The following is a 20,933-nucleotide window of genomic DNA, read 5'->3' as shown; positions in this document are numbered from 1 at the left end:
CTTAAACTTGCTTTATCTCATACTACCTTCCTGAGCCTGAGAAGAGTTCTGTATACTCTAAAATGGCATGACAACAAGTGAATCAGTACCTCCTCCTTCCGGCCAAGCCTATGGTCTCTCCTCTATGCCTATCTATCTTTCATAAACTCCCCTGCCTATTTCATGTACTTACTTTTTTGTGGAGTGCACATCCTGTATCTGGGGCTGTACTAAAATAATTCTAGCTACAGGGGCTCATACTTTGATAGAAAGACACAGACATAAGCATATAGCTTTGATACAGGGTAGAAAGTGATTCTTGACTTTTCAAAAGAGCTATGAAACTGAAAAAAACACACAAAAGAACCCCCAAAACCTACTGATACATGGATAAACATCCAAAAACATTAAGCAAAGGGAAAAAGACAGAAGAGTATAAATTATATCACTATTTATATAACATTCTAGAACAAGCAAAACTATAGTGACAGAAACGAGATCACTGGCTGCCTCTCAGGATGAGGGGCTGACTTGAAGGGGCATGAGGAGACTTTCTGGGGTGATGGAAATAGTCTACATCTTGAGAGTGTGGTGGTCGTAAAGGTCAAAGCACATTGTACTCGTTGAAACTCATAAAACCAAACACTTAAGATCTGTGCGTTCCACTGTATGTAAATTATACTTCAGGAAAAAACCCAGTGCTGTGAAAATGAAATAACTTAACTTCCGAGGCACACGTCGCCATCACGTCTCCTTCCCTGAGGCTCCTCTTTCCTTTCCAGTGCTCCTGGCAAGGCGGTGGTCGACAAACTGCAGGCCTCCACGGGCAGGCTTGGAGACCAGCAAGGCAGTTTTACCCTCTTCCTGTGGGGCGAAGTACACAAAGCTGGGGGCGTGGACAAAAAGTGAAGGGCGCTGTACCCACACTCCAATCTTATTTACTCCATTTTCCACTCCACGTTCACCCCCCAACAGGCTCACTCCGTGCCATGAACTCGCTGGTGCTGGATAAGATGAAAGCTCAGGCGGAAGGCCCTGCCACACCTGGCGCAGCGGAAAGGCTTCTCCCCAGTGTGGATCCTCTGGTGCCGGAAGAAGCCCGACAGGGCCCTGAAGGCGCGGCCGCACTCGCCGCACTCGTAGGGCTTCTCCCCGGTGTGGATGCGCCGGTGCTCGCTGAGGAAGGAGCTGCGGCTGAAGGCGCGCCCGCACTCCTGGCAGGCGTAGGGCTTCTCCCCAGTGTGGACCCGCTGGTGCTGAATGAGGTTGGAGCTCTGGCTGAAGGCTTTCCCACACTCTTTGCATTCGTAAGGATTCTCTCCGTGGTGAATTCTCTGGTGCCGGACAACGTTTGAGCTGTGGATGAAGGTTTTCCCGCACTCGCTGCACTCATACAGCCGCTCGCCAGTGTGAATTCTCTGGTGCTTAATGGCATCTGACCTCTGACTGAAGGACCTGCCACACTCAGCACATTCGTAGGGCTTCTCTCCCGTGTGGATCCTCTGGTGTCTAATGAGGTTGAAGCTCTGGCTGAAGGCTTTCCCACACTCCTTACAAATGTAAGGCTTCTCCCCATTGTGAATGCGCTGGTGCCTGACGACGTGGGAGCTGTGGATGAAGGCCTTCCCACAGTCGCTGCACTCGTAGGGTTTCTCCCCAGAGTGAATGCTCTGGTGTTTCACCACATCTGAATAGCATTTGAAGCTCCTGTCGCAGGTGCTGCATCGGTAAGGCCGTCCTTTCCAGTGGCCTCTCCTGTCGGCCGTGGAGGCTGTATTCAGGGTGATCTCTGACCCAGACACACTGTCCTCATGGCCATTCTGCCCTCCAGTTTCCTCATAAACAACTGGTCCCCGAGGGGAACCTCTGGGCCTCTCTCCAGCTTCCTCATTCCCACAAGGGTCTGGAAACCGCAGTGCCCGGGGAGGCCCCCGTAACAGTCCTGGCACAGCCTGTCCACGGCGCCTCCCTTCTTCTAAGGTTGCTTGCCGTGGCATCAGCCCTGGGCTCTGAGCCCCTTGCTCAGCCACCGAAGCAGCGTCGCAGGAAGCCGGGCTGCCACTCGGTGCCTGTGCTAGGAAAGCTGGAAAAGAGGGGCAGAGATGCACAACTTAGAACTCTGCTAACGACACACAGATGCACGGGAGAGCCACGTGATGACAGGGAACAGTAAGACGCCAGTGGGCAGCAGACACCCATTATCCCGCCTGTCCTCCTCCTGCCCAGCTCTCCTCCCCGACTTCTAACACCTGTGGTCACAGGAATGGACAAGGGACTGGGGGAGAGCTTATCAGCAGGCTTCCCTGTGACTCCAGAAAAGGCCCAAGCCTCTAACCTCAGTCTGCCTGGTCTCACGAGTCAGGGGAGACAGACCCCCAGGCTCTGGTGACACCCTGGTACGGCCTCATGGCCTGGAATGCAGAGAGAAGCGGTTGGCAGCAAAGCAGGTACGTGTGGCCACATCTGAAAACACTTCCGGTGTCACAGTGGGGAGGGGGCGCTCCTGGCACCTAGTGGGTAAGAGCCAGGGAGGTTGCTCAACATCCTGGAATGCACAGGCCACCCCCAGGAGACGCACCTCCAGCCCAAAGTGCCCAGAAGTCTTCCCAGAAGGCAGAACCTGGGCTGCCAGACGTCCTGACCAAGAAGCTCAGTCCCCTGGCACAGATGCTGGTCACCACTCTGACACTGGGACCCAGCCCTCAGCCTCACCTCCCTTCAGGCCATACATCTCGTAGTATATGCTCAGGCCAGCAACCCAGACAGGGTGCTTTCTCTTTATTCCTTTTCTGAATGGGGTGTTTTTAGTAACCCATTTTCCTACACAGTCTGTGTATGGTGGCATTTGCTAAAATTTAGCCCCAAATTGTGAGACTGAAGAGTGCTGTCTGGGCCGGATCTGGTCAGGAGTAGGGTCAGACAGGGGAGGGAGACGGTGGCCTGGAAGGACTGGGCCCAAAGGGTGGCTCCATGGCTACACCTCTGGGTCATCCCCGACTCACACCCCGAGGGATGATGTGCAGGGACACAGGGTGGCTGAACCACCTGACACAGGGGCTCCGTGACTTCCTGGGAGAGCAGGTGCAGGTGTGGGAGCCACGGTCATGTCCTCCCCAGGCTCCCACTGCTGAACCAGAACCTTAGGGTAGAGTATGGTGGGGAAAAGCTTGAAATGGCACGTATCTTTGCCAAGGGAAGACGGCCTAGTTGTTAGCACAGGTCACGTGACAATTCAACAACAGCAACAACAGGCAACTGAATACGAGCCCTCCCCCAAATGTGGCCTGAAATCTTCATGAGAACAGAGGGGCCTGGAGCCCGAGAGGGAGGTGGCCAGCCAGACTGTCATCCACCACACACTTCCTGGTCACCAACCCTGAGCCTAGGCCAGTTGACACTGCTGTACATTAACTCTCATATGTGGAACCTAGAAAAATGGTACAGATGAACCGGTTTGCAGGGCAGAAATACAGACACAGATGTAGAGAACAAACGTATGGACCCAAGGGGGGGAAAGTGGTGGTGGGGGTTGCGTGGAGGGTTGTGGGATGAATTGGGAGATTGGGATTGACGTGTATACACTGATGTGTATAAAATGGATGACTAATAAGAACCTGCTGTACCAAAAAATACATAAAATTAAAAAAAACCCAGCATGGTGTTTGCACAAAAACAGACATATGGATCAATGGAACAGAACAGAGCGCCCAGAAATAAACCCACACACCTATGGTCAATCTTAGACAAAGGAGGCAAGAATATATCATGGTGAAAAGACAGTCCCTTCAGCAGGTGGTCCTGGGAAAGCTGGAGAGCCATATGTAAATCAATGAAGTTAGAACACTCCCTCACACTATACACAAAAATAAATTCAAAATGGCTTAAAGACTTAAACGTAAGACAGCACACCATAAAACTCCTAGAAGATAACATAGGCAAAACATTCTGTGACATAAATTGTAGCAATGTTTTCTTAGGTCAGTCTCCCAAAGCAAAAGAAATAAAAGCAAAAATAAACAAATGGGACCTAATCAAACTTAAAACCTTTTGCACAGCAAAGGAAACCATAAACAAAACAAAAAGACAACCTATGGAATGGGAGAAAATATTCACAAACATTGCAACTGACAAGGGCTTAATTTTCAAAATACACAAACAGCTTATCCAACTCAATAACAAAACAACTCAATCAAAAAAAATGGGCAGAAGACCTAAACAGACATTTTTCCAAAGACATACAGGTGGCCAACAGGCACATGAAAAGATGCTCAACATTGCTAATTATTAGAGAAACGCAAATCAAAGCTACCACCTCACACTGGTCAAAATGACCGTCACCAAAAAGTCTGCAAATAATAAACGCTGGAGAGGGTGTAGAGAAAAGGGAACCCTCCTACACTGTTTATGGGGATGTAAATTGGTGCAGCCACTATGGAAAACAGTATGGAGGCTCCTTAAAAAACTAAAAACAGAACTACCGTATGACCCAGCAATCCCACTCCTGGGCATATATCCGGAAAAAACTCTAATTCGAAAGGATACATGCACCCCAGTGTTCATAGCAGCACTATTCACAATAGCCAAGACACAGAAGCAACCTAAATGTCCATCAGTAGATGAATGGATATGGTGTATATATATATATAAAATGGAATACTACTGAGCCATAAAAGGAATGAAATAATACCATTTGCAGCAACATGCAACAACAGATTATCGTATTAAGTGAAGTCAGACAAAGACAAATATCGTATGATATCACTTACATGTGGAATCTAAAAAAATGATACAGGGGCTTCCCTGCTGGCACAGTGGTTAAGAATCCGCCTGCCAACGCAGGGGACACGAGTTTGAGCCCTAGTCTGGGAAGATCCCATCTGCCGTGGAGCAACTAAGCCCGTGTGCCACAACTAGAGCCTGTGCTCTAGAGCCCACGAGCCACAACTACTGAGCCCCCCAAGTGCCACAACTATTGAAGCCTGCGTGCCTGGAGCCCGTGCTCCGAAACAGAGAAGCCACTGCAATGAGAAGCCCACACACTGCAATGAAGAGTAGCCCCTGCTTGCCGCAACCAGAGCAAAGCCTGCGCACAGCAATGAAGACCCAATGCAGCCAAAATAATTTTAAAAATAAAATAAATTAAAAAATTAAAAAAGTGGGGCTTCCCTGGTGGCACAGTGGTTGAGAGTCCGCCTGCCGATGCAGGGGACACGGGTTCGTGCCCCGGTCCGGGAAGATCCCACATGCCGCGGAGTGGCTGGGCCCGTGAGCCATGGCTGCTGAGCCTGCGCGTCCGGAGCCTGTGCTCCACAACGGGAGAGGCCACAACAGTGAGGCCCGCGGACCGCAAAAAAATAAATAAATAAAATTTAAAAATGATACAAATGAACTTATCTACAAAACAGAAACAGACTCACACAGAAAACAAAGTTATGTTTACCAAAGGGGAAAGGGAGCGGAGGGAGGCATAAATTAGGAGTTTGGGATCAGCAGCTACGCACTGCTATATTTAAAATAGGTAAACAACAAGGTCCTACTGTATAGCACATGGAACTATATTCATTATCTTGTAATAACCTATAATGGAAAAGAACACAAAAAAGAACATGCACGTATAACTGAATCACTTTGCTGTACACCTGAAAGTAACACAACATTGTAAATCAACTATAATTTAAAAAATAAAATTCTTGTTCTCAGAGGACTCCAGGTGGGGGGACCAGAGAGAGAGAGAGAACAGGGTGTAGTGTGTGTCCAGGAGAGCAAAGGAGGGAGGGGCTGAGGGAGCACAGCAGGCATGGAGGTGGGGAGCTGTGATGGTTAGAAGCTGCCCAAGCCTAGTAACACCTCCAGAGTAGCAGCCAGGCAGATGGACTTGGGAGCCCCGATTCCTAAGCTGTCCCCACGTCCCTGGCTGCCTCCCTCACCTGTGCATGTGTCCATCAGGGTAGCCCTCTCTGTGGCGTTCTGTGGACCCAGGCTGGGGCTCTGCCTGCTGCTTTCTGCAGAAACACCAGTAGTGGGACACCTGCCTGGAAGAAAGAGAAAGAAAGGGGAGAAAATGACAGGGAGAGTGGGGGTGAGGTCAGAGTACCTTCAGAGAAGGGAGGGTCAGAGCCTGCCCAGAGGGCCCTGAAGGAGCCGCCTCACTATAAATCAAGGTCTGAATAAGCAGACATCCCAGAAACTAGTGCTCCACGGGGCACGCTCTGGGAAGTGTCTAGGCCATGCTGGCTCCCCCACCCCTGCCCCCCAGCAGATTAGGAGCAGAAACAGATGCGGCAGCACCTGTTACCTGCCCGCTGTGGTCTCAGCTCCACCAGGAACCAACCAGCACCTTTAGTCAGTCCTCGGATGTCTGGACAAATTTCTATGAATTTATATTTTTTCTTGATAATGACAAAAGATCTGAATATAAATACCAAAAAAGTGACGATCTGAATGGCACAATTTTGGATTGAGGAATGCTTTTGCTAAGCTTGCCACCAAAGGTAAAGTGTGACAGATTTAACTACACAAGGATATTTACTGTCAAAAACAAACAAAAAAACAAAAACGGGAGGGATATTTGCAACACAAAGATTAATATCCTCAATATCTAAAAACCCACTATATATTCGTGAAAAAGCACGAAAAACTAGTAAAAGTTATGAACAGGTAACCAGCAGAAGAAAATAAACAAGTAGCTGGGACCTCCCTGGTGGTCCAGTGGTAAAGAAACCGCCTTCCAGTGCAGGGGACACGGGTTCCATCCCTGATCGGGGAACTAAGATCCCACACGCCACGGAGCAGCTAAGCCCGAACGCCACAACTACAGAGCCATGCACTCTGGAGCCCATGCGCCCGCAACTAGGAAAGCCCAGGTGCCACAACGAGGAGCCCGCGTGCCTCAGCGGAAATTCCCCCAAGCCACAACTGAGACCCGACGCAGCCTAAAATAAGTAAAATATTAAAAAAAAAAAAAAGGCTTAAAAACAGTGGCACCTTATGAGCATATAGACAATTATGGGAAACAGGCACCTTCATACACCGCTGGAAGAAGAAAAAGTGCACTGGACGGCGGGTAATTCGATGATTTACAAAGGCCTTAAAATTAAACTGTGATTTCACTTCAGGGAACTGTCTGAGGCTGTCCCGGGGCCTTCACACTGGTCGTCACAATGGGCGGGGAAGGCTGTCCCCGGGGCCGTCACAGCGGCGGGAGTAGGGCCGCCCCCCGCTTCCGCTCTCCTCCCGGATGTGAGCCCTTTCGCAGGGAGGGCCCAGGACAGACAAGGGCCCCGTGCCCCGTAGGGACGGCCCATCCTTGCGCCCATATTTCTGTTTCCCTCGCGGGCGCGGCCCAGCCTCCACACCCCCTGCCCAAGCCCAGGTCCGCCGCCACTTACCCGGAGACCCCGCCGCCCGCCGGAAGCGCCGCCTCCCTCTCCCGGGCGGCTCGGGCACTTCCGGTGACGTTCTAGGGCGCCGGAGGACCTGCACTCAGCTGCCCTGGAGGCCGCGGGGGGGCGTGGGCCTGCCTTCGCGAGTTATGCGCGGATTCCCTAGCTTCGCGTGCAAGACCCTCGGTTGCTGTCCGGCCACCTTCACACCGACCGCTCCCGCCCCTGCAGGGCTTCACTCCCCGCACTTCTGGGACGCCTCCCGGGCTCCCGACCCGGGCCGCGAGGCCTCCACCAGGTCCAGGCCTGAGGTCCGGGGAGTAAGCCGGGTTAGGTGACCTTGCTGACTGCGGAATGAGCGAATGCACGGACGGATGAAGTCAGCGCTCGTGGAGAAAGTGGGGAGCACCCCGGGGGAAGAAGCAGGCAGAACTGCAGGGACCGCTTCCCCATGGAGAAGATCCGCCGAGGGGAGGGCGCGCCGAGCCTGCCCGGCCTGGGCGCCAGAGCCTCACAGCGGCTGGTCCTCTGCAGATGGATTCCCCTCCTAAGCCAGGGGCAGCGCAGAAATCCCCTTCCTCCCGCGCGTCGGGCCGCCGCGCCACATTCTCCGGGTTTCCCTCACCGCTGGTTTTCAATGACCACACACTTAAGGGCTTGAAGCATCATGCGTTTATGATCTCATGGCTTCTTGTGTTGCACGACTCCGGGCACAGCCTGGCCGGTCCTGGGCTGGAGTCTCCCCTAGGCTGCAGGCAAGGTGTTGGCCACGACTGGGGTCTCCCCTGGGGTCTCACGTGGCTACGGGCAGGATTCAGTTCCCGAGGGCGGGAGTTCTCTGGGCTCCACACGTGACGCGGGGCTGCAGGCTTCCCGCAGGAACGGCGGCCTTCGGGTCCTCTGCCGAGTGGATGCTCTTGTGTTTACTCCCAGCTGAGAAACCTTCACAGCGTCTGCCTTAGACACGTGTCGTGGGGCTTAGACGACGAACGTCCTGTCCCCAGCCCATCACTGAGTGGTCTCTCCGTGCTCTGGGCACTTTCCTGTAGGTGACTCCTGTGGTCTCTCCTCAGCCACCTCATTCTAACCTGCTTCCAGAAACCCCACAGCCCAGAGAGCCCTTGAAATGAGCCCCTGCTCCCTGACATTGTCCCTCCGCAAGATTCTCCTTCTACAGAAGTGTGCTGCTCTGGCACCCACCCCGGGTTCTGAGCCCAGACAGAAGCACAGGTGGAGACTGGCACCCTCACAGCTGGGCTGGGCCTTCGATGGTGGCCCAGTGCCCGGATAGCAGCAGGCCTTACCTCCATCAGCTTCCACCCACCTGTCCAGTGTCGCCTCTTCCTCCAGCTCCCCCAACTGTGAAACCAGTCACGGCTCCCTGAACACGCCAGGCTTGTTCCCGCCTCCCTCTGAGCTTTGCCCAGTCCCTTCCCTTTCCGCATCACTGGACACAGGTCGCACCTCTCCAGCCTGCAACCACGTGTCCTCAGGGCGTCACGTGGAGGGACATGGTGTCCATGGGCTCTTCACTGGCTAGTGACCATTTTGATCACACGGTCAGTGGCCTCTGGTTTTTTGACCGTGTGGGCACCATTTTCCCCTTGCAACTAATAAACCATCTCGGGAGAAAAGAAAGGTGGAGGAACTGCTCCACACTATAGATTCCTCAGGAGACACAGTGACCACAGGCAGGCTAGGATCCCAGAATGGATGCTGGGTTGGAGGGAAAATGCCACGAGCACAATGAGAAGGCTTGCTTTGTTGAGCATTGTATCAATGTCCAATTACCTGGATTTGGTACCTACACTGTGGTTTTGTAAGAGAATATCGTTGAATATAGGAAATACACACTAAAGGGTTATGGAGCCAAGAGACATAATGGATGCAATCCATTCTAAAAAGATTCGGGGAAGAAAGAATTTGTATAGATATAAAAAAATTAAAAGGTACATTTCTGCCATGTGGTGTGAACTAGTGTGATTTCTTTCTACTTTTCCCCATTTCCCAAATTTTCTACGATATATTCTGTTTATATAATAGGGAAAATGGGCTTTGTCAAAAGTTTTATCAAAACGTGAAATCTTCTTTTTTTTTTTTTTAGATTTTTTTAAATTTTATTTTACAAATTTAATCAGTTATACATATACATATGTTCCCATATCCCCTCCCTTTTGCGTCTCCCTCCCACCCTCCCTATCCCACCCCTCCAGGCGGTCACAAAGAACCGAGCTGATCTCCCTGTGCTATGCGGCTGCTTCCCACTAGCTATCTACCTTACGTTTGGTAGTGTATATATGTCCATGCCGCTCTTTCACTTTGTCACAGCTTACCCTTCCCCCTCCCCATATCCTCAAGTCCATGCTCTAGTAGGTCTGTGTCTTTATTCCTGTCTTACCCCTATGTTCTTCATGACATTTTTTTTTCTTAAATTCCAAAACGTGAAATCTTGACAAACAGCAGTCATTGATGATCTTGTAAAACACGGAGAAAGCCTGTTTTGTTTTTAAGCCCCAAAGCAGATCATAAACTGCATACTGAGTTTGTTTTCCGATGGTGCAGGTGAGGCCGACAGCCACACCCCCGGATGCGGGTGGCGAATGGTTTTCTTCTCCAGATGTTCCCACGTGTCCCAGTTTCCTATCACGCATGTGTCGCTTCTACAACCAGGTGCCCAGAGGGAGCTTTCTTGTTCAAAGGCTACAACGACGGCTTCCTCATGGGACACGCACCGGCTTTTCTTTTCCGACAGGGTCAGGGGTGCACCTGGGGGCCCGTGGCTTGCTTCTGCTCGGGACCCTTCCTTCTGGGGAGCGGTCCTCTCCCTCTCTTCCTCTAGGTCATTCTGGAACCCCCACCACCCGCTTCTCCAGGAGCTCTGTACTCTGCAGCCCGGGCTGAGATGGTGTCAGACCTAGGGAAGGCCGGTCAGCGGTTGGAGCCCGAGGCCACACGGGGCCTGCAGAGGTGAGAGGCAGGGAGGGGCCAGAAAATCCAGATTCCTGGGGGTCCTGAAGCAGCTCCTTAATCCCGCCTGCTGCCTGAGCCAGTGCTGAGGGGTTTCTGTCGCTGGCTTTGTTCATGGGTAGTGGGACCACTCAGCTTCCAGGCCCAGGCCCTGGGCACCGGAGAGCTGGCCGGTGCCCAGAGGGCCGGACGGACTTCAGTGGTGCCAGGGCTGGGCCGGCACGAGGTGGGGAGGGCTGAACTCAGGCTAGCCTGAGGCCCCAAGCGCGCATGTGGTCTGTCCGTCCACTCACAGCCCCAGGGGGATACCACTCAGTCTGCCTGCGCCCAGGCACACTCTCCTTGAACAGCCCTGCACTGTGTTCATCACCTCTTCTGATATCAACCCCCAGAGAGAGACTGTGTTTCCAGAAGAAGGAGCTGGCACATGGAGAAGGCAAGCACCACACCTCACTCAGTCAAGCCTGACTGTGCTGTGCTGACAGATGGGCACTGAATCTCCCCGCTGGAAGCCAGAGGTCCCTGTTCACCACTGGTCAGCGGCTCTGCTCTGCCCGTCTTCCTCCATCCAGGGCCAACAAAACAGGCGCCACTGGAATGCTGCTGCTGGTTGCTGCGGGTGCAGGACAGAAAGGTGGACGAAGCCCACTGGGTCTTCCCAGTTCCCTTTTACTGCCCAGAGCAGCTGGGGCCTACAGTCCTGCCACGACGTAGGGGGAGAGATGAAGGGCTGAGCACAGTGGACAGGCCTTCCAGCGGGCGGCTGGGCGGCAGCAGCAGGGCCAGGAGGGGAGGAACCAGGTAGTCTGGACCCCCATCAACAGCCTAAACAGTTTTCTCTTTGGGACCAAAACCAGCTTCAGAACGCAAGAGCTGAAGCCGGAGTAGCCCTGAGCCTTCTCAGTACCTGCAACCTGCAACTCGCAACCTTCCCACCTCTGGACTCCCCGCCATCCCCGGGGACCCTCTGGAGCCTCTCCCGCAATCCCGCCCAAACGGGGCTCCCCGCACCAGTCTCCTGCCAGCCCACCCTGTGTTGAGGCTTTTCACCGCAGAGGCATCAGTAAACGCTGAGTACATACCCACCACGCACTGCATTTATTTGTAAAAATTATAAAAATCATAAAGCACACATAAAAATGAAAACATCTTAAAAAGATGATCTAGGGACTTCCGAGGTAATCCAGTCGTTAAGACTCCACACTCCCAGTGCAGGGGGCCTGGGCTCGATCTTTGGTCAGGGAACTAGATCCTGCATGACGCAACTGAGAGCCTGAAAGCCGCAACTAAAGATCTCTCGTGCAGATCCCCCACGAGGCAACTAAGAACCCGTGTGCTGCAACTAAGACACGGCGCAGCTGAATAACTAACTAAATAAATAAATATTAAAAAAGAAAAAGATGATCTAAAAACTATAAACAAGCTTGCCGACGCATCACAAGGGAAAACCTCCACTATCGTGAGGGCTACTCTTAGCAAATGCAACACTCCGAAAACGCCAGCCCGACTTCCGCTCCTGACCACTGGCTCCCACAAGCCACCGGGCAGTCCAGGGGCCTCACCTGAGCGCAGGCATCCGGAGCGCCACTGCGGCCACTTCCCACGAACGTTATCCATGTCCGGGCCTGTGTTCTAGCCTCTTCTCACAGCCCCATAACCAGAAAAGACCCACTAGTCTCAGCTAAGCTCCCAACGCAAAACTCTTTAACAGTCAACTGCTCTATCAGGATCAGGGCCGCCCCTCACGGCGCTCCGCCCCTCACGGCGCTCCGCCCCTCACGGCGCTCCGCCCCTCACGGCGCTCCGCCCCTCACGGCGCTCCGCCCCTCACGGCGCTCCGCCCCTCACGGCGCTCCGCCCCTCACGGCGCTCCGCCCCTCACGGCGCTCCGCCCCTCACGGCGCTCCGCCCCTCACGGCGCTCCGCCCCTCACGGCGCTCCGCCCCTCACGGCGCTCCGCCCCTCACGGCGCTCCGCCCCTCACGGCGCTCCGCCCCTCACGGCGCTCCGCCCCTCACGGCGCTCCGCCCCTCACGGCGCTCCGCCCCTCACGGCGCTCCGCCCCTCACGGCGCTCCGCCCCTCACGGCGCTCCGCCCCTCACGGCGCTCCGCCCCTCACGGCGCTCCGCCCCTCACGGCGCTCCGCCCCTCACGGCGCTCCGCCCCTCACGGCGCTCCGCCCCTCACGGCGCTCCGCCCCTCACGGCGCTCCGCCCCTCACGGCGCTCCGCCCCTCACGGCGCTCCGCCCCTCACGGCGCTCCGCCCCTCACGGCGCTCCGCCCCTCACGGCGCTCCGCCCCTCACGGCGCTCCGCCCCTCACGGCGCTCCGCCCCTCACGGCGCTCCGCCCCTCACGGCGCTCCGCCCCTCACGGCGCTCCGCCCCTCGCGGCGCTCCGCCCCTCGCGGCGCTCCGCCCCTCGCGGCGCTCCGCCCCTCGCGGCGCTCCGCCCCTCGCGGCGCTCCGCCCCTCGCGGCGCTCCGCCCCTCGCGGCGCTCCGCCCCTCGCGGCGCTCCGCCCCTCGCGGCGCTCCGCCCCTCGCGGCGCTCCGCCCCTCGCGGCGCTCGTTAAGGGTTATTTTAAAAATAGGATTAATATGCCCAAACGAAATATTTGAACGTAATATTTGCGGGTATTTACCCCCGACCTGAAACAGTCTTGTCCCTTTCATAGAAATGGACGCGGGTAACTTGGCAGCGAACGCGGAGCGCCGCAAGGGGCGGAGCGCCGCAAGGGGCGGAGCGCCGCAAGGGGCGGAGCGCCGCAAGGGGCGGAGCGCCGCAAGGGGCGGAGCGCCGCAAGGGGCGGAGCGCCGCAAGGGGCGGAGCGCCGCAAGGGGCGGAGCGCCGCAAGGGGCGGAGCGCCGCAAGGGGCGGAGCGCCGCAAGGGGCGGAGCGCCGCAAGGGGCGGAGCGCCGCAAGGGGCGGAGCGCCGCAAGGGGCGGAGCGCCGCAAGGGGCGGAGCGCCGCAAGGGGCGGATAGACCAGGTGACTGTTAAAGAGTTTTGGGTTGGGAGCTTAGCTGAGACCCGTGGGTCTGACGGCTGTACACAATCTTCCCCAGCGCCTGAGCTCTCGTGTAGGCCTCGGCCAGGGCTGCCATTAGGGCGACCACGGGCGCTCAGGCGCTACATTTCCCTTCGTGTCTGTCAACAGCAAAGCCGCCAGGTCTCCCAGGAAGAGCAAGGGCGTGGCCACCTTACTTCGACCGTCTGTCCCGCCCGCGACCGGGACTCTGTTCGCACTTGTTTCACTGGGCAGCCCTGGGGCGGTGAGGGTTGGGGGAGGGTGCGGGCGAGGGGGCGAGCGCCGGCATCTTAACTGGGGTGCAGGGGCCAGCTTCAGCGAGGGTCCGCGTGCTGCTCTCCCCGCGCCCCTAGAAGGGCGCGGCAGGCATCCATGGTGTTCACAGCGCCCTCCAGTGGAAGGTCGGCTTGGCGCGGCACAGGCCCCGGTGCACCCCTGCGGTCCCAGTCAGCGGAAAGGGTTCTCCCTGGTGAGGATGCGCTGGTGCCAGAAGCAGCCCGACAGGGTCCTGAAGGCACGGCCGCGCTCGCCGCACTGGTAGGGCTTCTCCCCGGTGTGGACCCGCTGGTGCTGAACGAGGTTGGAGCTCTGGCTGAAGGCCTGACCGCACTGCTGACACGCAAGGGGCTTCTCGCTGTTGTGGAACCGCAGGTGCTGCGTGAAGTGAGAGCTGTGCACGAAGGCCTTGCCGCAGTAGCCGCACGCGTAGGGCTTCTCGCAGGTGTGGACCCTCTGGTGCTTCACCAGGTCCGACCTGCGGCGGAAAGCCTTCCCGCACTTGCGGCACTGGGGAGGCTTCTCCCTGCTTGGAAGCTGCCACTGCTCCAGGACGTGGGCCCCTCACGGGGAGGCCTCGGGGCGCACGGCCCGGTGCAGTGCTGGTTCGCCCGCTGGGGCTCCCCACGCCTGCTGGATTCTGAGTGGCTCCTCCAGCTGGGGTCGCAGCTACACGGGATCCCTCCTGCGCGGTCTTCCTGGCGCGTCACTAGGCTGGCGGTCATGGTTCCTCTCTTCCTCGGGACCCGCCTGGTGCGTGCAGGCCTTGTGTGGCAGCCCTGCCCGCCCCTGTGAACCCCGATGGCTTCTGCACGGCCCGGCAGGTCCCTGGCCCTGTGGCCCGGGCCTTAGGACCTTTGTCCCCGGGACACCGTGCGGTTCTGCCCCGGAATCTGCTCCTCGCTCTGAACTCCGTCCTCATGGTCTGAAACCAGAAAGGGAGGCAGCAAATGACACTGGACTCTGAACCAGAGCATGGAGAGACTTCGGCCAAGGCCGCACCATCTCATTTAAATCAGTGGGGCGGGAACAAGGAAATTAGGCCCTCTGTCTGGGATGGGGTTATGCAGGGATCAAGGTCAGGTAGCGGAAGGGTGTTTGTTAGAAGGACACAAACTCCCAAAACACTATTAAAAAGAAATCTGGGAGCACTCCTAACCACTTCCAATTTGGTGCTCTCTGATTCCAAACGATTTTTTCTCAAACTCTTAAAGACAAAATTTAAAAAAAAGAAAAGAATTCTGTTAAAACCTGTCCTCCTTGAGGACTAGCCTTCAATTTCCCCTGAGATCTGGAGCCTGGCTGATCCCTGTGGCAAGGCAGCAGGGCTGGGGGGAGGGCACTGGGAACAGCCCGAGGAGGCTGCACACTGAATGACAGATGTCAAGGTCAGGACCTGTGGCCCAAGGGACAAAGACCGGGGCTCGAGAGGGCAGTACCATGTCCCTGGGTCCCCGCCTCCGGAAGAGGAGAGCCTGGCCCGGTCCCCTCGGCAGGCAGAGTGGGGGTGAGGTCACAGCGGGTGACAGCGCTGCCATCGGTGAGATGAGGTTTCGTGCTGATCCGTGGAGAGGTCCTGAGGAAAACACACCCCAGCTGTGCAGATGGGGCCGTGCCCGGAGCCAGATGCTCTCCCCAAGGGCACATTGGCCTGGACTTAGCAAGGTCCACCCGGACACTCCAGGATGAGTTTCTCTGAAAGGGAAACCCGGGCTTTCCTGGGATTTTCAAATCTTCCAGCGGACTCCCTAAAATAAGAAGTTGGGAGAAGCATGGTTTGGGAACCTAGCCAGTGGCCGTCCAGGCCCTGGGCCCAGCAGGCCGGGGGCGCCCTCCTCGCGCACGGACGAAGCTCGGGCGCCGGCGCTCGAATCCGCCGGCCACGGTACCGAGAGCGGCGGGGGGCGCGGCTGGCTGGTCGCGCTGACGGCGGGAGGGAGCCAGGCGCGACGCCGCGTCCCCCGCCGGCCTGGCTGCAGGGCCCAGCGACCAGCACCGCGGGGTATCTCACCCACCACCCCCTGGGCCCCGGTGGGAGCCGGAGCCGGAGGCACGCGCCGCGCCCACAGGGAGCCCCGCCCCGCCGGCACTTCCGGGAGCTCTAGGAAGCTCGGAGGACCCTCTCGGGGGGACCCGCCCAGGGGAGCGGCCGGGGGGAGGGCTCCTGGGGAGGAGTCCCGGGGAGAGGCTCTGGGGGACCTGGAGAGTCTCTGGGCCGTGGACCTGCGCCCGGAGGCGTGCGCGCGTCCCCGGAGCTGTCCGAAGTGCTGCGCTGCACTGCCGATGGGGCCTCTGGGAGGGAAAGAGCAAGGGGACCCGGCGTGTAGGGCCCGGAAGGCCGTAGGAAGGGCTCTGGGGAGGAGTGACGCACGCTGGCTTGGACTGAGGTGAGAACATTACCGTCCATTGCTAAGGCAAGTCCACAAACCCTGCGACCAGCTGAGGGAACTGAGTGCTTAGAAAAGAACCGCAGCGGGGAGGAGACGGACCCTGGCCTGACCACTACCTTCGAATCCTGAGGCTTCTTCCTTCCAGTGAGTGCAGCCAGGCTACCACAGGCCCAGAGGGCAGAGCTGGGATCAGCTGGCGGTGGGAGGGCAGATCCTGACGCGAGGGAGAGCTGCCCGGCAGTGCGGGTGCCTCTCCAGGTGGCGTCTGAGTGGGGCTCGGACCGCTGCCTATGCAGATGCACCTGCTTTGAGGGACTAGATGAGACCGGAGGTTCCCAAGCCTGGCCCACTGTCAACATCACTGGGGGTGTCAGAACTAAATCCGGATTCCCTGGCTCCACCCCAGGCCTATTGAATCTGTCTTCCCTGGCGTGGGGCCTGGGAATCTGTGTTTTTCAGCAAGCTCTGCGCCCAGGAGGAGCCTCTGATACTCATTCCTCAGGGGTCTGGGTCCGGCATAACCCCTCCTTCAGCTCAGAGACCCCTGTCAGAGACCTCTGAAGAACAGTTTGTCTCACTTTCCCTAGTGGAGTTGGAAAAGTCCTGCCAGATCTGATTTAGCCTGCAGCCTTAGGTTTAAAAGATAAAGTCAGGGGATCTGACCATTGACACACTTGGGTGACCCCAGTGACTGTTTAACCATGCAGCAGTGCACATGCCACCGCCGTGCTGCACACCAAGGACAGAGCTGGGTGAGACGTGCTGTGCGGAAAAGCAGCTCCTAGATGGGGACACGCACAGCCCAGAGCAGGTGCTCAGAAAGGGTTTGCTGAATGAATGGGATGGAAATAAATCAGCGTAATAAACTATCAGGAGGGAGGATGTATATTTTCCAGGTGGGAAGTGGATGTTAACTTCTGCTTCTGGCCTGTGCTCTGCTGGTTCTTCACATAATGATCTAATTTAGTGCTCAGAGGAACCTTGTGATGTATTCAATAGAATCACTATTGCCAATTTACCGATGCAGCTTAGAGAGGATACGGACCTTGCCCAGGTGGCATAGAAGTGAGTGGCAGAGCTGGGCTACAAAGTAGAGTGAATGTCCTTCGAAGCTGGATGCTGGGAGAGCCTGCCTTCCTGCCCACCTGCGTTGGGGCACACGGCACAGGGCAGATGAGCCCATAGACCACGTCTTGGCTTCCATCTCTGGGCCATCATTAATCTGGCGTCTCTCAAAGTCCGAAACCCTTGGAATACTGAGGTAGCCCAATATGGAATGTTGCATAGCAACTGGAAAAGACAAGCGCGTGGACAATACTGATATTGAAAACGTGTGCAGAGGACCTTATGGTTCCGTTTGCCCATCCCAGCATCCTGCAGCCAGCCATGGGTGTGACCTTGAATCAGGCTGAATGACAATCTCTGGGCCCATCTCCCTGATTACAGCCCTTGGCCCAGGGATGGACAGTGAGCGGCATGAGACCCCAGCAGGAACCAGCAGAGCCCTTCCCTGGATGCTTCCCTTACCCTTCTAGTGGCTAAAATAGATACGAAAGGGTCTGGGGCTGCTTTGAGCTCTGCTCTGAGCCACGGGGAGAGAGCACATCCGTATCAGGAGGAATGAGGCCAACCCTACGGCATTAAGTACCATCTTATCCTGGCTCGAGACGCTTAATTGTATGTGTCAACGGGACTGGGCCGCAGGGTGTCCAGATATTTGGTCAAAGGTTATTCTGAGTGAGGTCAACATCTGAGGCAGCATGCTGAGTAAAGCAGGCGGTTCTCCCTGACGTGGGTGGGCCCCAGCCAATCAGCTGAAAGACGGAGCAGGACAAGAAGACGAACACGGAGCTCCTCCTGCCTGACTGCTGAGCTGGGGCGTCACTCACTCTACCTTTGGACTTGGACTGAAACCCTGGCTTTTCTTGGTCCTGGGCCTGCCGGCTTTCAGACTGGAACTATGCCATCAGCGGTCCTGAGTCTCCAGCATCCTGACTGCAGGTCTCAGAACTTCTCAGCCTCCGTAATCTTGTGAGCCAATTCCTAAGAATACCTACCTATCTACCTGTCTCTCCAATTGAGTCTGTTTCTTTGGAGAGCCCTAATACATCTTTTTTTTTTCTTCCTAATTAGAAAACAAATTTGGAGACTAATCACTTGTCCAACCTTACACTTAAGAGTTGGGCTTTAAGTTTCAAAGTCGATTCTCTTTTTTTTTTTTTTTTTGTGGTACGCGGGCCTCTCACTGTTGTGGCCTCCCCCGTTGCGGAGCACAGGCTCCGGAAGCGCAGGCTCAGCGGCCATGGCTCACGGGCCCAGCCGCTCCGCGGCATGTGGGATCTTCCCAGACCGGGACACGAACCCGTTTCCCCTGCATCGGCAGGCGGACTCTCAACCACTGCGCCACCAGGGAAGCCCTCAAAGTCGATTCTCTTAACCATCATGCCACAGTGCTTATATTCAATTAAAAATAAAACCCCTTGTATCCAACTGAAAAGTGTCCACATTTAGGCCCAGCTTTGTCGTTATTTCCCACCTCACAGGCACACGCAGCCCGCTCCACACTCTGCGCAGAGCCCAAGATGGATTGTCGGCTCCTGGACCGTCTTCCCTGTGCGGGGCCCTGGGGGCTCCTCACAGGACCACCTTTCTTTAGGGCTCAAGCTCCTATAGGGCCGAAAGCAGATACTGCCCCTACACAAGTGACCACTTCCTGGACCCTGAAACGCACAGGGACCGCTTTCCCGGTGCCTCACTCCTTCTCCCTCAATGTTCTTTTACACTCGCCGTGGCCGGCCCTGGCCCCCGGTGACTTTCTGCTGAGGCTGTCCATTAACAGTGTTCCTGACCTGTCCCTGGTTGTCGACAGAGCCTTTCCAGGAGCCCCTTTTATGGGTTTTTGCTGTGTGCCTGGTGGCGTGCAAAGGATTCTATGGCCATCCTCCCAATCACCCTATGCGGTGCCAACAGACGGCTGTCCCTATTTCCAGAGAAGGAAACAGGCTCCATGAGGGACAGTAAGTGCCTGGGCTGGCATCAGGGCAGGCAGACCCTAACCCTGGTCTCCCGGAGACCAGTGGGTCACTTCAGGGAAGAGCATGAGGCTGGCTGGAGCCGAGGACACGGGCCTGGGTGGGAGGGAGAGCAGCCCATGGGGTTGGAGATAACAGGGTCAGTGGGAGGCAAGGGACAGTGGCCGCTGAGCTAGAGACACTCGCAACCAGGGCTGGATAGAGGCTCCAGAGCAGGCCGGGGCACAGAGCTGGAACTGGAGGATGACAATGGCGGAGGGACAACTGGAGGAGGGGCATGATGCCTGTGCCTGACACGAGGCAGGAGGACAATGCAGAGACTCCGGGCTGTACCCACGTCCCAGGAGTGGTCAGGGGTCGAGAACTGTAACATCCTGTGCAGCCAGATACTGATAAACCTGGGCAGCCACAGCAGGCAGAGAAGATGCCCTGAGTCCTTATCTGGGTCCTGCCGGGTGTTCCAGGTTCCCGGGAAGTGCTGAATGCATCAGATGGAACCCTGGAGAGAAAACCGGTCCCAAGCCAGCAAACACAAATGCCATTCAGCCCATCTCGGCAGGCCGCATGCGACAAGGGAGGACACAGAGCCTTTGCTGAGAGTTTACCTCCTGGCACCGAGGAGCTGCAGCTGGGGGCTGCCTCCTCTGGGCAGCCTTCCTAGCTTGCACGCCTGCTGCTCAGTGGCCTGGGAGCTTCCGCCCTGTCCCTGTCCCATCACCGAGGGTCTGCCGGGCCACCTCCAGGACAGTCTAGGACAGTGTGGAGGACCGCAGGGCTCTGCTCTGGGGCTGCCCGCTAAGTCCGGTTGTGGTGCAGGTATCCGAGTCCAGCCTTGGTGCTGAGGCTGCAGGATGACCCTTCTGGAGCACAGGCTGAGCCGCCGCTCCCCGGAAAGCCCTGGGGGCTCTGCTCGCCCGCTCTGCGGCCTGGCTGCCCAAGGTGGAAGCTTCACAGTACCCAACAGCCGCGTGTTATTAGGGACAGGGGACTGGGGAGAAGACGGGTGTCCCTTGTCTTCCAGGGCGTCACAGTGCACCAGCAAAGACGACTCAAGGAGGTGTTCTGACCCTCGTGGGGGAGTCCAAAGCGCTTGATGGCTTCGGGGCCCTGGGAGTGTAGCCTGGAGAGGGGGCAGCCCAACCACAGGGCTCTCCATTGGGGTCACTGGGAAAGAGGATGCGGAGGCGAGGCGGAGTTATACGCTGGAGAGGGGCCGGACAACTCCTCCGTGTGTGGTGCAGGTGGGGGGGGTCCCAAAGCTGTCCAGGAAGGAGCAGGCAGGAAGGCAGGCAGAAGGCACCCCCACCCAGCTGGGCTCTCCCCTTTACCACAGGGGCTGGAGAGCTACAGGGCAGTCATGGCAGATCTGAAGCCGGCTACAGCCAATGCCCAGCTGCAGTTGCCCAGACCTGTCAAGCAGGGAACCCCTGGGGCCCCGGCTTCCTGGGGCTGGAGGCAGCTATGAAGGCTGGGCAGGGCCACCTTCCACTGAAGCCCGCTGGCCTCAGGCAGCCACCAGTAGGTGCAGAGGCAGGGTGAGAAGGCAAACAGAGCAGATCGAGGGCTTGCTGCAGAGAGAACACGCTACACACATTCTCCCAGACGCATGAGGAAACCAAACCACCCGAGACTACAGCCCAGGGTGAGAGCGGGCAGCCCGGGCCCGCCCCGTCTCTGCCAGCACCCCCCAACCCCAGTCTGGAAACCACCCGTCCTGAGGTGCCTGATCCCGCCCTGGCTATGGCTCTGGTAAGTCACGACGCCTGCAGGCCTCGGTCGCTAGGGCACGCGGTGGGCTCTGCCTTAGGCCCCTCACTCCTCTACCGAGAGGAGCCCTCAGGGATGGGGGGCAGCCACGTGGCCTTCCTCCCGCGTCCA

The 20,933-nt window shown here is 56.9% G+C and overlaps 2 protein-coding genes across 6 annotated transcripts; both read right to left on the bottom strand.

Moving 5' to 3' along the window:
* Positions 1 to 335: 335 nt before the first annotated feature.
* On the bottom strand, positions 336 to 12,086 carry ZNF696 (zinc finger protein 696). 5 transcript variants are annotated; one of them, XM_060116420.1, is made up of 4 exons: positions 7,000 to 7,357; positions 5,907 to 6,011; positions 2,315 to 2,489; positions 338 to 2,062 (listed from the first exon to the last, which is right to left on the bottom strand). In XM_060116420.1, the coding sequence occupies exon 4, from the start codon at positions 1,974 to 1,976 to the stop codon at positions 957 to 959; it is 1,020 nt and encodes a 339-aa protein (XP_059972403.1). In that variant the 5' UTR covers positions 1,977 to 2,062; positions 2,315 to 2,489; positions 5,907 to 6,011; positions 7,000 to 7,357; the 3' UTR covers positions 338 to 956. The 5 variants fall into 5 exon arrangements, with proteins under 5 accessions (XP_059972398.1, XP_059972400.1, XP_059972402.1 ...); XM_060116415.1 differs by lacking the exons at positions 2,315 to 2,489; positions 7,000 to 7,357 and adding an exon at positions 11,891 to 12,086 and having other exon boundaries at positions 336 to 2,062; XM_060116417.1 differs by lacking the exon at positions 2,315 to 2,489 and having other exon boundaries at positions 337 to 2,062.
* Positions 12,087 to 14,481: 2,395 nt separating this feature from the next.
* LOC132500648 (transcription initiation factor TFIID subunit 4-like) lies at positions 14,482 to 19,770 on the bottom strand. The gene is made up of 5 exons (XM_060115743.1): positions 19,661 to 19,770; positions 16,140 to 16,325; positions 15,419 to 15,925; positions 15,073 to 15,209; positions 14,482 to 14,558 (listed from the first exon to the last, which is right to left on the bottom strand). The coding sequence occupies exons 1-5, from the start codon at positions 19,768 to 19,770 to the stop codon at positions 14,482 to 14,484; spliced, it is 1,017 nt and encodes a 338-aa protein (XP_059971726.1).
* Positions 19,771 to 20,933: the final 1,163 nt, after the last annotated feature.

Source organism: Mesoplodon densirostris, chromosome 13 (assembly GCF_025265405.1).
Source record: "Mesoplodon densirostris isolate mMesDen1 chromosome 13, mMesDen1 primary haplotype, whole genome shotgun sequence".
NCBI lineage: Eukaryota > Metazoa > Chordata > Mammalia > Artiodactyla > Ziphiidae > Mesoplodon > Mesoplodon densirostris.
Note: the sequence above shows the minus strand (reverse complement) of the source record. Positions and strands in the feature narration are given on the sequence as shown.